This window comes from Pteropus alecto, unplaced genomic scaffold (assembly GCF_000325575.1).
Source record: "Pteropus alecto unplaced genomic scaffold, ASM32557v1 scaffold170, whole genome shotgun sequence".
NCBI lineage: Eukaryota > Metazoa > Chordata > Mammalia > Chiroptera > Pteropodidae > Pteropus > Pteropus alecto.
Genome location: NW_006429634.1, coordinates 528,800 through 542,831, shown reverse-complemented (window position 1 = coordinate 542,831; position 14,032 = coordinate 528,800). Strand labels below are relative to the sequence as shown.

The following is a 14,032-nucleotide window of genomic DNA, read 5'->3' as shown; positions in this document are numbered from 1 at the left end:
TTTAGATCCTAAGGAAAAGACAGTTCAAAGCATGGAAAATAATTAAAAAGTCTGGGGTCCTTTGGAGAGACTCCTAGAAATTGAATTACTGGAAAGGACATTAACAATTTCAAATTGTTTAATACTTGAAGAAAACGGTATCAACATAAATCACCACCAGCAGTGGAGAATGTCTGTTTACCTGAAGTCTTGCCAACAAGTATTTATGCTCATCACAGCTGTGTAGCAATAAAAGTAAGTAAGTAAAACCTAAATATCCAGCAGTACTGGAATGATTAAATTATGGTAAAGCTATGAAATGGAAATTTAAGCAGCCCCCAAAACTGTACTTTTGAAGAATTTTAACTAGATAGGAAAAAGCTCACCAATATACTGACATAAAACTTCATGTATATAAAGTTCCATTATTGTCATAAAAAAAAGTCCATGTAAATAGAAAAGCATAAACACAAGCTTATTAAGAAATATACCAAAATTTTGAAGTGTTTATCACTAGCTTCTAGAACTATGAGTTTTTGTTTCCTCCTCTATACTTTTCTCTCTTTTCCAAAGCTTTTAAAGTATACTTACTTCTATACTCTGAAAAAAATTAAAGCTATTTTTTAAATGATTGGAAAAAACATACCTAGATTTTTAACAGTGGCTAACAGTAACTGAGCTGTGGTTGATTTTTATTTTCTTCTTTATAAATTTTTTTTTTTACTTTCTAAAGGTTCTACAATGTGCAGTGAATTTCGTGGCTAAGAGCAGACTTTGGGTTCAAATCTTGGCTCTGCCATGTATTAGTTGTGTAAATGGGAGAAACTTTCTTAATTTCTTTAGGTTTTATTTTCTGTTTATATTGTGAGGCTAGTATCTATCTCATTGGACTAGATGAAGGATTATAAGAAAAGTTATAAGTAAATCATATAAACTACACTATTACTCATATGTTTGTAAAAATATGATAAAGCAATTGTTTCTCTTGAAAATTTAAGATCTCTCACAGAAAATATGAATTTTGTTTTTACTCGAATTTCTAATAGAAGGTATGTTTAGAAATACATTTAGAATATTGCATATTTTATGCATATAGCAGTATGTTTGGCAGTACCTTTAGAATATAGTTAAGACTTTGATAAATAGTGGCATTTATTTATTTATTTAATATTTTTTTCACTTTTTGGCTGGGTTGCCTGGAAGTTAAGAGCCAAACATGTGGTCCAGTTTTGCCAAAAATATAGGACCTTGGGATCTGGAAAGCTGTGTACCATTTTGAGGTCTTTACTTCTATCTCATTTTTGTCTTCCCTGATTCTAATTTTTTAATTAATTTAAAAATATTTCTTAGAAGCTACCTGAAGTTATTTATGGAAGTAGGCAGATTGTATACATATAAATAAAATAAAATGACCAGTCTTCCACTGGTCCAAGTACCTCAGAGTGTGGCCCAAGGAACACTTACAACAAAATCACCTAGGGGTGCTTCTTAGAAGTAGATACTAGAAATCCTATGGGGTCAGAATCTCTGGGAATGGAGCCCAGGAATTTGTTGTTTAACAAACTCTCCAGGGAATTCTTATGTAGTATTCACTAAAGTTAAGAGTACCTGCACTAGATAGATCTACAAGCTTTTTGTATCCCTGTGCCTAGTATGTAGTGTATATTCAATAATGCTTATTTGCCAAACGGATTAAGGATACCACCTGAAGTATGAAGCAATGTATTTGAGAACTCTGAAAATCAAAATGTTCTATGCAAATGTAAGGCATTGCCATCTGTGTCTTCATCTTTTGTTTGATATTTGATCTTAATCAACTTTCAGCAACATCTGCAACAGTTGACCACTCTTTCTTTGAAACATTTTCTCCTCCTATCTCAAAAGAAAACAACATATTCTCCTGTTTTTCTTCCCTGAATGGTCTCTCCTCAGTTTCCTATGCTGGCTCTTCTCCCACTGCCAACTCTGACCTGAGCCCTTCTCTTCTCTAAGTGCCGTCATCCATGGCATCAAAAACCATCTATGTGCCAGATACTTCCACATCAATATTCTTGGCCCTGACCTCTTCCTAGAACACCAGATTCATACATACATCTACCTATTTGACATCCTACATCTCCACATGGATGTCTATAGTGCATATTTGTTATTTCTATTCCTTTCAGAGTTTAGGGAATTCACACCATGTAAGTCTTGTGAGAGAGTGCTTCTTATTTGAAAACTATAAAAAGCCAGATATTTGCTTCCCCAGCACTTCTGGCAGCTAGCCCCATGCCCCAGCTCAGTCAACCAGATGCACCTACTGGGGACTCTGAATAGTTAGCTAATCTGCAAAGAAGCAGGGCAGTGAGGAACTAATTCTGTAGGTGCTAGTGGCAGGGATGTTAGGGGTGCAAACTGCCGCATCCAACGGTAGGAGGCAATAGCAGTGTCCTCACCAGACTGGTTCTGCAGTGAGATTCTTCCTTGTCTCCCCATGGAACAGCTCATTTTCTAAGCTTGGTAAACTTAACTTTCCTGGTGATTTTGTAAGCTATCAAATATTTTTTCAATAAGCATTTTTTTTCCTGCTTAAATCAACCACAGTTGGTTTATACTGCCTGTTTGCAACTAACTACTGCCTGCAGAACTCTAATTCAATGTTCAATAGATAAGTCAATATGCGACACATCCAACAGAACTTAATTCCTCACAAACCTACTGTCCTCTGTTTTTCCATCTAGGTAAACTACTATTTATCCAACTGCTCAGGTCAAAAATCTAGATTGTTATTCTTCATATCTCCTGTTCTCCCTTTTTCCTTTATATTATGTCAACACTATCTCTAAAGCATATCCCCAATGCATCCACTTCCTTCCCATCAATTCCTACCATCTTTGTTTAAGCTACCATAATTTCCTCCCTGGACTGCTGCAACAGCCTCCTAACTCCTCTCCCTGCTTCTGCTCTTGCCATCCCTACAATCTATTCTCCATACAGCAACCGAAATATTTAAAAAATACAAACCAAACCATGTCACTTTCCTGCTAAAACCTTCAATGGCCTTTCTCTCTGAATTTAAAATAAAATCCAAGCTCCTTTCCCTGATTTACAAAGGCCGACATGGTCTGACTCTTGCCTGTGTCTCAGATTTCACATGCTTATTCTCTCCTGGTATGTGGCAGCCACACTGGACTTTTTTTTTTTTTTTTTTGATAGAAAGTTCTATAAGGTTTTCCCACTGATCTCAGCATGGATGGCTCCTTCCTTCAGCTTTCGGCTTAAATTCATTTGTTCAGAGAGGTCTTGCCTGATGACCCAATCTAAAGTATTTACTCAGTCATTCTTCATCACATCGCACTAGTTTAATTCTCTGCACAGTATCTGCTGTCAGATATTTTTTGAGAGCAGAAATCTTGGCTTCTCACTATAATATCCCTATTAATTTACAAATCTGTATTGTGTTGTTATTGTTAGTAACATTCATTTATTCAAAATATTTTTGAGAATTGTTACCATTATTAACAACAATAAAAACAAACATTACAGATTTATACTGTACATTCTGTTTAGCAAAGTTAAGTTGCCCAAAGTCACACAGGTAACTATGATAGAGCTGAGATTCAAACCCAACACTATTGACTACACAGCCTGACCCCTGAAAATCTACCTCTCCACTTACTCAAATCTTGATTTTCCATAAAGTTCCAGCTCATGTTATAGCCCTCCATAAAGCCTATTTCATCTAAAATCATATAGCACTAATGGGTATGTATCGCACATCAATTACCTCTGTTATATAATTAGCTCTCATTTCATGTTATCTCATTATAACTTAAATGATCAGCAACTTAGGTTGCACCTTCTGCAAAAGTCTCTCATTCTACTGTACTGATTAGTGTGCTAGTAGTTTAATATTAACTAAAAAAGTAGTGATCTCAGAGGCTAAAGAAATAGTATGAATCAGCTCATTCTTCTACCATTTCCCTGTAAAAATGTTTCAGTTTTATGCCTTTAGTTGGGCTGTATAACCTCAGAAGCAACCAAATGTTTGAGATTTCTATACTCTTCTAGATTCTGTTAATTTATTCTTTCCAGTGTGACCATTTCTGTTTCCCCCTGATGTTGCAATTACGTACTTCTGTTTCTACTCCATCCAATATAACTGCTTCTCGCTGTGATATTTTTTAGTTTAGGGGAGGGGTGGGCAAACTATGGCTTGCAGGCCCAATCCAACCTGCCACTTATTTTTATAAATAAAGTTTTATTAGGACACAGCTATGCTCATTTATGTATTATCTATGACTGTTTTTGTACCATAATGGCAGAGATGAATAGTTGTAACAGAGAACATGTGGCCTACAAAGCCTAAAATATTTACTCTCTATGCCTTTATAGAAAATGTTTGCCAAACCGTAATTTATGGGAAACAAAACTGAAACCTAGGTGGATGAAGTGATTTGTTCAAGATCCCACAGCTGGTAAGTGGCAGAGGCAGAACTAGTCTCATTCATTTACATGGATTTTAATTTACAGATTCTGAAGTCATAGTACCATACAACAATTCTACTCTACATCTTTGCAAGCTTCCTCGAGACTTCAGTACTTTTACGTAAACTAATAGCTTAACTCTCAAAGCAGAGTATAACTAATCGGAAGTATCCAATGGTACTACAGTTTTTGGTAATTTGCAGGTGAAATCAGAGTACTCCAGACAATGGAAGTTCTGTTAGAAATGACAAAATCAATAACACTGGTTTTTGTTTATGAGCCCTCAAACTAGTGCTAAATGAAATTTGACTATGCAAGAGTCCAACTCAATTAACTAAAGAAGCCGGGCAGTTAACAGAAGGATATAAATCAGTCTAATATACATGATATAACAGGAAGTGATAAAAAGCCTTCGCTCAAAATTAAAAACAATACTGTAAAGCCAACCAAACATAGCTGCAAGCAAGAGCAGGATCTGGCATCAGGCCACCCCCTGAACTATGTCATCAATTCCCATAAATCTTAAAAAGCAAAAATGTAAAATCCTAACCTTTCGATGACAAATTTTAAAAAACTAATTTGTTCTTTTATTAAAAAGTTTTAAGAATAAAGTACTCAAATAAAACAAACCACCCAGATAAAATCTTCTTACCCATAGTAGCCTTACCTTCAACAACATACACTTTAGTCAAAGGAAAGTCAATACTCTTCGCCATTACTTCAATCTCTTGTTTAAGCTTTCCCTCGGGCAGAGGTGTGAATTTGTCAAATAAAGGGGCAATATAATCAGCATAGATTGTGACAAGTACCTGAAAAGTAAATGTCAGAACAACTTATGAATATGTTCTTACAGAAAAACTACTCTTTATACAGATCCAATTACATTAAAACAACTATGTGATCCCGGCCTTGGGAACAGGGACTTTACTTATTTGCTCTGGAATTCCCAGCCCCAAACAGTACCAGATAGTAAGTGTTCAATCTGTTTGATGAATTAATTCAAAGTGAGTAGTCTCTAGGTGGTAACAGTTGCAAAGTCAAATAGTACATTCAAAACTATTGTGCGTATTTCTGATACTTCATAAGCCCATAATAACTTGGAATTCTGCCTTTCAAGGTAATCAAGAAAGACCTGAAGTCTTTGCTAAAAAAGGATTACTAGAGCTTGACAGTGGCTGTTATTTGGTTGGTCTGCTAAAATTAATTACCTGTAGTTCACAATTGTACACTTTGGTTGAAAGGGCACTTCCTTAAGCATTTTTAGAGTATTTCTTCTGCTCTCTTTCCTCTTGCTTCAATTTGCCATATAACAGATATTTGTCAATTCAACTACTGCCTATTTTCTGATCTGATCTTGATCCCACTAGTGGGAAGTGAAGCGATGGGCATCATGGTTAATTCAGACTAAAATAAACCTCCTCATCATTTGAGTTAAGAGATGATAGATGATATTTTCTGAGGGCTGTGAACAGACCACTTTGATTGTGTAGTGTTTGTGCTTTGAAGCAGTTTAGAATATGGGAAAGAGAAAAAGAAAAGAAGATGTGAGGGAGGAAAAATGAGGGAGGAAAAACAGTGAGAGAAAAAGGAAGGAAGAAGGAAGACAGGAAAGGAGAAGTGACAGTGGAGGAGAAAAAGAGAAGGGAATGCAGGAGGAAGGCGGAGAAGGGAAGGGAACAGAAAAGAAAGGGTAGAGAAGGGAGAGTAGGAAAAGGGAGAAAAAAGGAAAAGAAAGACAAGGGAAGAAGGACAGAGGAAAACTAGGTAAGTTTATGCTTTCTTCTTGTCCCTCTTAAATCTATTCTCTTCAAAACACCCACAATTTTTAAGCATTAGAGCTTAAAGCATCAAGAGTCATTAAATTATCAAACTTTACCACTTATTCTGGTGGCAACTCATAAATACACAGCCCAAATGTGCCTGACAACTGGATCATTAAAAGTAACTAACAACTAGCTTCTAGGTTCTCTAAGAGTCAACATAAGAAGAAAATCTATGGTCAGAGTCAACCCTCCTATTTCTATACTCAAAAGCAGAAACCAAGAGGGGAACTTAGGAATACTTATTTATAGTTCATCTGCTTCTTAAGAACTATTTACATGCTAATGAAGATTAAATCAGAGTTATCACACCAAGGAACTTTTGTAAAAGAAAACAAAACAAAGATTTTACTCACCAGAGAAACAACTAATGTGAACAGCCAGGCATAAATAAAAAAATAGTCACCCCCTATTTTAATAATGTAAAGTAGAAGCGAAGACACAGGCAATAAAATGCACTGAGTCACAATAAATTTTTTGATTGCATCTTTCATGAAGAATCCCAAAGTCTGAAAAAAGAAAACATCATCACAAGAAAGTGAGAAACTGCTTTTTAAGTAACTAATAAATGAATACAAATAGTATATTATTAAAGTAATTTTAAAAATTAAAAAGTAGGGAGACTATTTGACACTAGGTGGCCTAAGACAATATGTAAACGTCTTGTATTTTACAGTTTAAAATAAACTCATTTAAATGTTATTAGCTGAAAAACACTACACATTCGTGCTAGAAGAGTTTATGGCAAGATTTTAATTATGATCTTTACCATATCTGCAGTTCCTTTTTTGTCCATAAGTTCATGCTTTAAAATAGCAAATTGTGTTTTAATTATTACTAGGAGAGGACAAGAGCACAGAAGATCTTCACATTTAAAAGACAACATTTGCATTCTCTATTATACCTGTTGATTGAAACCATGTTTTTCTTCTATCACAAAAGTATTATAAAGACTCCATGGCAAGCCAGTCAATGCACTGAAAAGTGTAGCCATCAGTAGAAACACCAAGGACTGAGTGATCTAAATACAAGGAAAAAAAAATGGCAGTTTTTATAGTGTAATATTCAATCATTCCTAAAATGAATTCTTAGTGAACAAATCGACAAGTAAATGCTGAGTACTTACTATATCTCAAGCAATGTGCTGATTTTATGGGTAATACATGGTCTAAAATATCATCTATACCCTCAAAAGTTTGCTTCCTAGGGAAGGAAGCAATAAAACAATTCCTCTTTTATTATGCAGGCACTGTATGAAAGTTACCTGAAGTCGTGTAGACAAAATAGTTAAAAGATTTGAAAATCTAGATATTTGTTAATTTGTAATCTTCTGAAACATTCCCCATTCTGTTACCTAGTTTATCAACATATGCCATTGCAGAGCAATCTTAATAATCAATAAAAAGTGATCTTTCAAAATTTTGGCTAATATACTAAAGACTTTCCTACTGTCAGATCTAAATAATAGTGACATGGAAAAATAACAAAACTAATACTTATTTAGTACACTGTAATTTAAAAGATTAGAATCATTGAAAATTAGTGTTTTATTTCACTATAAAAAACTTAGGAGTAGTTTGAATAATGCTTGCCTTCTCATTTTGTAACTTATAATATGAAGAGGGCATCTTTTCTCTGCCTTGGTGAATTGTCACACTCCTCTGAAAGGTTACATCAGCTTCAAACGTTTTACCCTTTGAGCTTTCGATATCATGAAATATCTTCAAGAGGTCTTTTAATGTGAGGGTTTTTGCCTGTAACACTACTTCTGGGACATCTTAAGCCACTTTCCTCATTTGTTACCAATAAGGTCACCTTCACTAAGTTCCTTTGGCTGCATAGAGTCTCTCTAATGGCAAGAGGGTCAGCATTCCAAGGGTCAGCTATTTCTTCTATAACTGCAAGTACATTAGGTTTGAATTTCACTGCTGGTGTTATCATTTTTCATTTTTTTGCTACACGTTCATCTTTATTAGCCAATTCCCTTTCAATTATCCGTTTTTGTAAAATGTCATATGGATATTTAGCTGGGAGACCAGGAGGCAACACAACGCATACTCTGAGTAACCGAATAACAGATGTGCAGTGACCAATCACTGACAGACTTTGAAAAAAGTGATGTGGTTGGTCTTTGATGACTATGATCATCTGTTATGTGCAAGTGATTTGTGGATTGAAGAGCTAGCAGGGAAGTTTGTACTTCATGAAATTACTCACATAATATACTATGGCAACTGAAATTTGAACCGTGTTGTTAAGGGACTGGTGTTATTTAACTAAACCATAGTAACTGAAATTTGTGTATACTAGAACTGTGCAAAGCAAGGACACCAATACCATATAGCCATTAAAGAAAACAAAGATCTATATAAATGGATAGGAGGAGATCCCTACAACATTGTTAAATGCAAAAATAATGTCTCAGAACATTATATAAAATATGTCCCATTAAGGTAAGGATATTTTTAATATGCATATGTATGCAGATTGTGTTCATTCATTCAACAAATATCATGGAATACCTACTCTGTAACTAGCATTATTCTAGGCACTCGTGACAAAGCAGTGAAGAAAATATATAAGGTCTCTGTCCCTTAGAGCTTAAAATTCTTGTCAGGGAGAGATAAAAAGTAAATAAACAAGGTAAGTGCTTTTATAAAGAAAAGAAAATAAGGTGATGTGCTTCACCAAAGAGTGACAGGGAATTCCATTTTAGATGGAGTGGTCTGGGAAAGTCTGAGAAATTTAAGATGAGAACTGAGTAAGGAGCCAATCATGATGATTATATGAAGCCACATTACATCCTTTTTTAAACAATGCAGAGAATATGTAAGTAAACTGCAATACCATATTTTGACAGCTCAGGAGCAAGAGTCTGTGAAGATAGGCATCACAAGAAGTATTAAAAGAATTTGGCTGCTTCAGAAAAAGGTATACAGCAAAGGGACACAGGTGAGCTGACTTAAGGCCTAAGGTACCTATACATGCAGATGAGATTCATCATTTCAAATAAGAAATCAGAAAGGAGACAGACTTGGCAATTTCTAAGTATGAATCAGAAAGCAGTGTCCCAGCATCCATTATGGGTGGGAAGTCTCAGGTTTAAGGTTTTGCCCAGTATCTGGAGTTCCTGGAAGAGTGGATAGTCAACTCAAACAGCTCAATGAAGATTCTACAAGACACTGTCTCTGAAATATCTGCTAAGTATGTGTGGCACAGAGTACCTGCTTAATGTAGGTTAAACAAAATTCCTGCTTTCCCTTTCATTTCATAGAGCTGTTCCCGAGAAGCAGCTGCCTAACCAGAGACTACACTACTCTTGCGTCTGAGACTAAATGACTGGCTCACCAACGAAATGTGCATGCAAAGAACAGGTATCACTTTGGAGCCAAAGGAGTTAAAAAGAGGATGTACATACCTCATATTCTGGTCCAAAGCCAGCAGAGCCACAGAACCGTCCAGAAAGTCTCCAGAGATAAGGGATTCCTCCAAAGAGAAGAATAAGCTATAAAACAAAGTATACTTTGGTTATATTTGAGCAGTACTAGAAACTATCATATGAGTGCATGTTATAAAGAAAAAAGGACCTATCTCATTTAGGACAAACTATGCATTTAGACAAATACAAACCAACTGAGATACTAAATTTAGAATGTAAAAAGGTTTTTACCCATACATTTTATACGGATGATTACATGATGAATTATATCTCAATAAAGCTGTTTAAAGGAAAACAAACTTTTGCCAAAGACTACAACAAGACCTCAACAAAGACTTTATGAATCAGGAAATAAGCTTAGAAAAGCTAAGCAACTTGTCCAAAATCCCATAGCTAATGAGTGACAGAAATGGAATTTGAACCAGGTTTTATGGCTCCGTAACTGGCTTTTCTTTGAAAGAAAATAGCTCTCTTTTTTCGTCAGGACAAAGTATTATTATCAGTATAGGTGGAGTCATGGCCACTTACCAAACTGGGAACAAAATGAGCTAGCATGCTTTCTCTGAGTAAAGAAAAAAGGTGAAGCCTGAGATAGGAGTCAGGGTTTTGTGGAAAGAGGCCTCTTCCTCAGCACACCCTTTGTCTAGGGCAGATAAAGTAAACACAGATATTCACCAAATCACCAGGACATTTGAATGAGGAAGCAGTTCTTAAAATCTGAGAAACATGATTTCTCACAACAGATACCAAGTTTGTGAAACTCATTTTGTCAAGAGGAATCAATTTATTGTTTCACTCTGTGGAGCCTCAGGAACACAATTAGCAATCACACTCCTCAGTTAGAAGCACAATATTCCCACCAGTTCAGACATGACTCCTTGGGCTTTGAGGGTCTGGGACACTATAATATAGTTCATGGGTACCCTCCGAATCTATTTTCCATTTTTATATATGTATTCATATAATATAGTGGTTAATACATGTTTTTAAGAATATATATAAAATGATATCATGTTGTACTTATCATTCTATAACTTGTTTTTTACACTCTACATTTTTTTAGATCCATCCACAGTGTTTTAACTTTATTCAGTATTATCAGCTTGTTCCTAAGCAGAGTTTCCCAATCCTCCAGGGCCATGGACGGGTACTAGTTAGGAACCAGGCCGCGCAGTAGGAGGTGAGTGGCAGGCGAGGGAGTGAAACTTTATCTGTATTTGCAGCCTCTTCCCAGCACTAACATCACCGCCTCAGCTCTACCTCAGATCATTAGATATTAGATTCAGATAGGAGCACTGGTTCCTGGTGCCAAAAAGGTTGGGGATCACTGCTCTAGAGTGTTTATACTAAATTACACTCCCATCAGCAGCACTTGAGTGCTCTTGTTCCTCCATAATCTCATCCACACTTGATGCGGTCCATCTTTTAGATTTTTACCAGTATACTGGATTGGTTTAATAGCATGGGTCTCAAATACTGTCTCTGGACAGCAGCATCAACATCACCTAGGAAATGCATTAGAAATGCAAATTCTCAGGCTCCACCCTGGAACTACTGAATCAGAAACTGAAGTTGGGCCCAGCAGTCTCTAGGTAAATCTGCTGTACACTAAAGTTTGAAAATCACTGTGTCAATAAAGTGCTTTTATAAAGACTCCCTTAGCTCTATGTCCAGCTATTTTCACTTTACTACAACTAACTCAATCTTGGATGTCAATCCTGTTTTCCCAAAAGACATGCTTTGGCATCATCGTATGGTATAACTTCCATTTGTTGAACTAATTGATTTGGGATGACATTTCTTTCACCCTATTCCCAATGCTAATAAATTATGCAGAATTAAGGATTTATAATGCTTTTCGTGAAAGGTGGGAACACCTATTATTAAAAGCCCAGCTTTTAAGTAAGTATCAAGGGTAGCTTTAAGGAGAACTTTATGCATTTATGAATGCATTTGGAAACTACTGTTGCAACTTTGTTTAGTATACTTTGGGGAATGAAAAACAAAGCACGGTGAAAATAAAGTTTCTCTATACTGACAATCTCACTGAGCATGCTCCTGGGACACCCTATAAAAAGAACTAGTGATCTCAGCAAAAACAAGTCTAATGCTTTTACGTACATTATTTCACTAAAGTCTTGAAAGGCAGGCAGGGCAGGAGCATAGTCATCTCTAATTTATAGATGAGGCAACTCAGAGAGGGTAACTTGCCCAAAGAAGCCTAATGACCAAGTAATTACGATGTGTTCAGCACTGTACTAAGTGCTTCATTTACAATCTCTTACTCAGTCCTTGCCGCAAAACATGTGAGGTATGGTTTAATATCTATTTACTTCTATTCTTAAAGGGGGAAAAATGAGGCTCAAAGAGGCTAAACTGCATACTTAGAAACACGCAGAAATTGAAGAAGGAACAATTTGAACTTTTCTACTCTGTTATGCTCTATTCTCCATCCTTTCCATTTCTTGAGAGGGCTCTTCATTGACATCTATGAGATATCAGGAAAGTCTGTTTCAGAGAGGCTGGACATTTTCTCTCTGGGTGCTCTGTCGCATTTGTGTGAACAGTGGCACCTGTTGTCACACAAGGCCTCTGTTTATGTTCCCTTAGGTAAAAAGTACCAAGGCAAAAAAAAGTCTAAATTAACTTTTTGTACTTGTTCTTTGTGACCAAAGCATACAAACCTACTAATTTTAATCTACCCAAAATAGGAATTGATGAACTTATTTTCAATAGAACAGGATTTCAAAGTAACACATAATGTTTCCTATCTAATGATAAATGTAGCTACTAATTCCCTAAGGTAAATTAAGCACATTCATGTTGTGGTCCCCAGAGTTTCAAGAATGGTTTATTCAACATAATTTTAAAGACTCAGAAGAGCAGAGTTGGAAACCCGGCTCTGCCATTTATTAGTGTCACCTGGCCATTAAATGGGCAAGCCATTTAATTTCTCTGAGCTATCGCTTTCTCACCCATAAAAAGAGAATAATAATGCCTCTACTTTCTACTTTAGAGCACTGTTGTAAACATCAAACAAAACAATAAATATAAAAACAATATATGAAGTGAAAATCACTACCCATACAATTACCATGATGATGACTATTACGGTTCCCAGCTTCTGCCCATCAGTACTACTTCTAGTTTGAGCCACAGCACATTACAAAGCTCTCATTCTATTAATGTATTCTCCCTACCTCCATCACCTCCTAGAACAAACTGAACCATTACCACGGTCACCAACTGTAACAACCAAGCTATTGCCCACTTTTCCTGGAACTATTTACTAATGACGACCAAGGAGACTGAAAATATTTTTCCTGTCATTTTATAATGGCCCTGTCGGGGTAAGTCAAAGAACTTCAAAGAATCAAACATCAATGAAGAAAGATGACAGTATCTAAATTTACCACCTCTACTTCCATCTCTCTCTGAAGGCTGATTTCCTACTTAGGCCCTGTCCCTGGCAGAAGAAATGCTTCAGACAAATTAACCAAAGTCAAATATAATCCACAATAATGCTCTCTTTCCAGGCTTGGTTGGAAGGCATCAAGTTTCTTTCTTTCTTTCTTTTAATTTATTTATTTTAATTAGTTTCAAGTATACAGTACATTGGTTAGACATCTATATAGTTCATAAAACGATCCCCCCAATTGCTCCCTCCCTCTCCTGACCCTACACTTAGCGAACGTATTGTTAACTGCATTCCCTATGCTGTGCTCCCCATCCCCATGACCATCCATCAGCTACTAATTTGTACTTCTTTAACCCTTCACCCCATTCTCCCAGCCCCCCAAACACCCCTCCTCTCTGTTACCAAATTGTCCAGTATATTTGTGAATCTGTTTTTGATTAGTTTGTTCTTTTTATTCCTTAGATTCCACGTACAAGTGAAATCATATAGTGTTTATCTTTCTCTGTCTGACTTAAATACCTTCTAGGTCCATCAAAGCAATAACTTTTTCCATCCCCTTCCTTTTCATATGTAGGGGTCTTGTTTTCTTATCCTTTCAGCCACTCTATCTTTTGGTTGGAGCACTTAATTCTTTACCATTTAAGGTACTTATTGATAGGAATATAGTTGTTATCATTCTTATTCCTGTATTTGATACATGTTTTTTCTTCTTAAAGAAGTCCCTCCAACATTTTCTGTAATTCTGATTTGGCGGTGATAAATTCCTTTAGTTTATTTTTGTCTGGGAAGCTCTTTATCTGCCCTTCAACTCAAAAAGATAGCTTTGCTGGATAAATTGTTCTTGGTTATATATCCTGGGTCTTCATCCTGTAGAATATTTTTTGCCAAGCCCTTCTGTACTGCAGT

The 14,032-nt window shown here is 36.0% G+C and overlaps 1 protein-coding gene across 1 annotated transcript in view; it reads right to left on the bottom strand.

Annotated features, from left to right (window-relative positions):
* Positions 1–14,032, bottom strand: part of ZMPSTE24 (zinc metallopeptidase STE24) — a 33,338-nt gene that overhangs the window by 13,742 nt on the left and 5,564 nt on the right. The window contains exons 3-6 of the mRNA XM_025051812.1: positions 9,688–9,774; positions 7,174–7,290; positions 6,626–6,778; positions 5,117–5,258 (exon numbers count right to left, since the gene is read on the bottom strand). Coding sequence (XP_024907580.1) covers positions 5,117–5,258; positions 6,626–6,778; positions 7,174–7,290; positions 9,688–9,774 — 499 coding nt within the window. The remainder of the gene's footprint in view (positions 1–5,116; positions 5,259–6,625; positions 6,779–7,173; positions 7,291–9,687; positions 9,775–14,032) is intronic.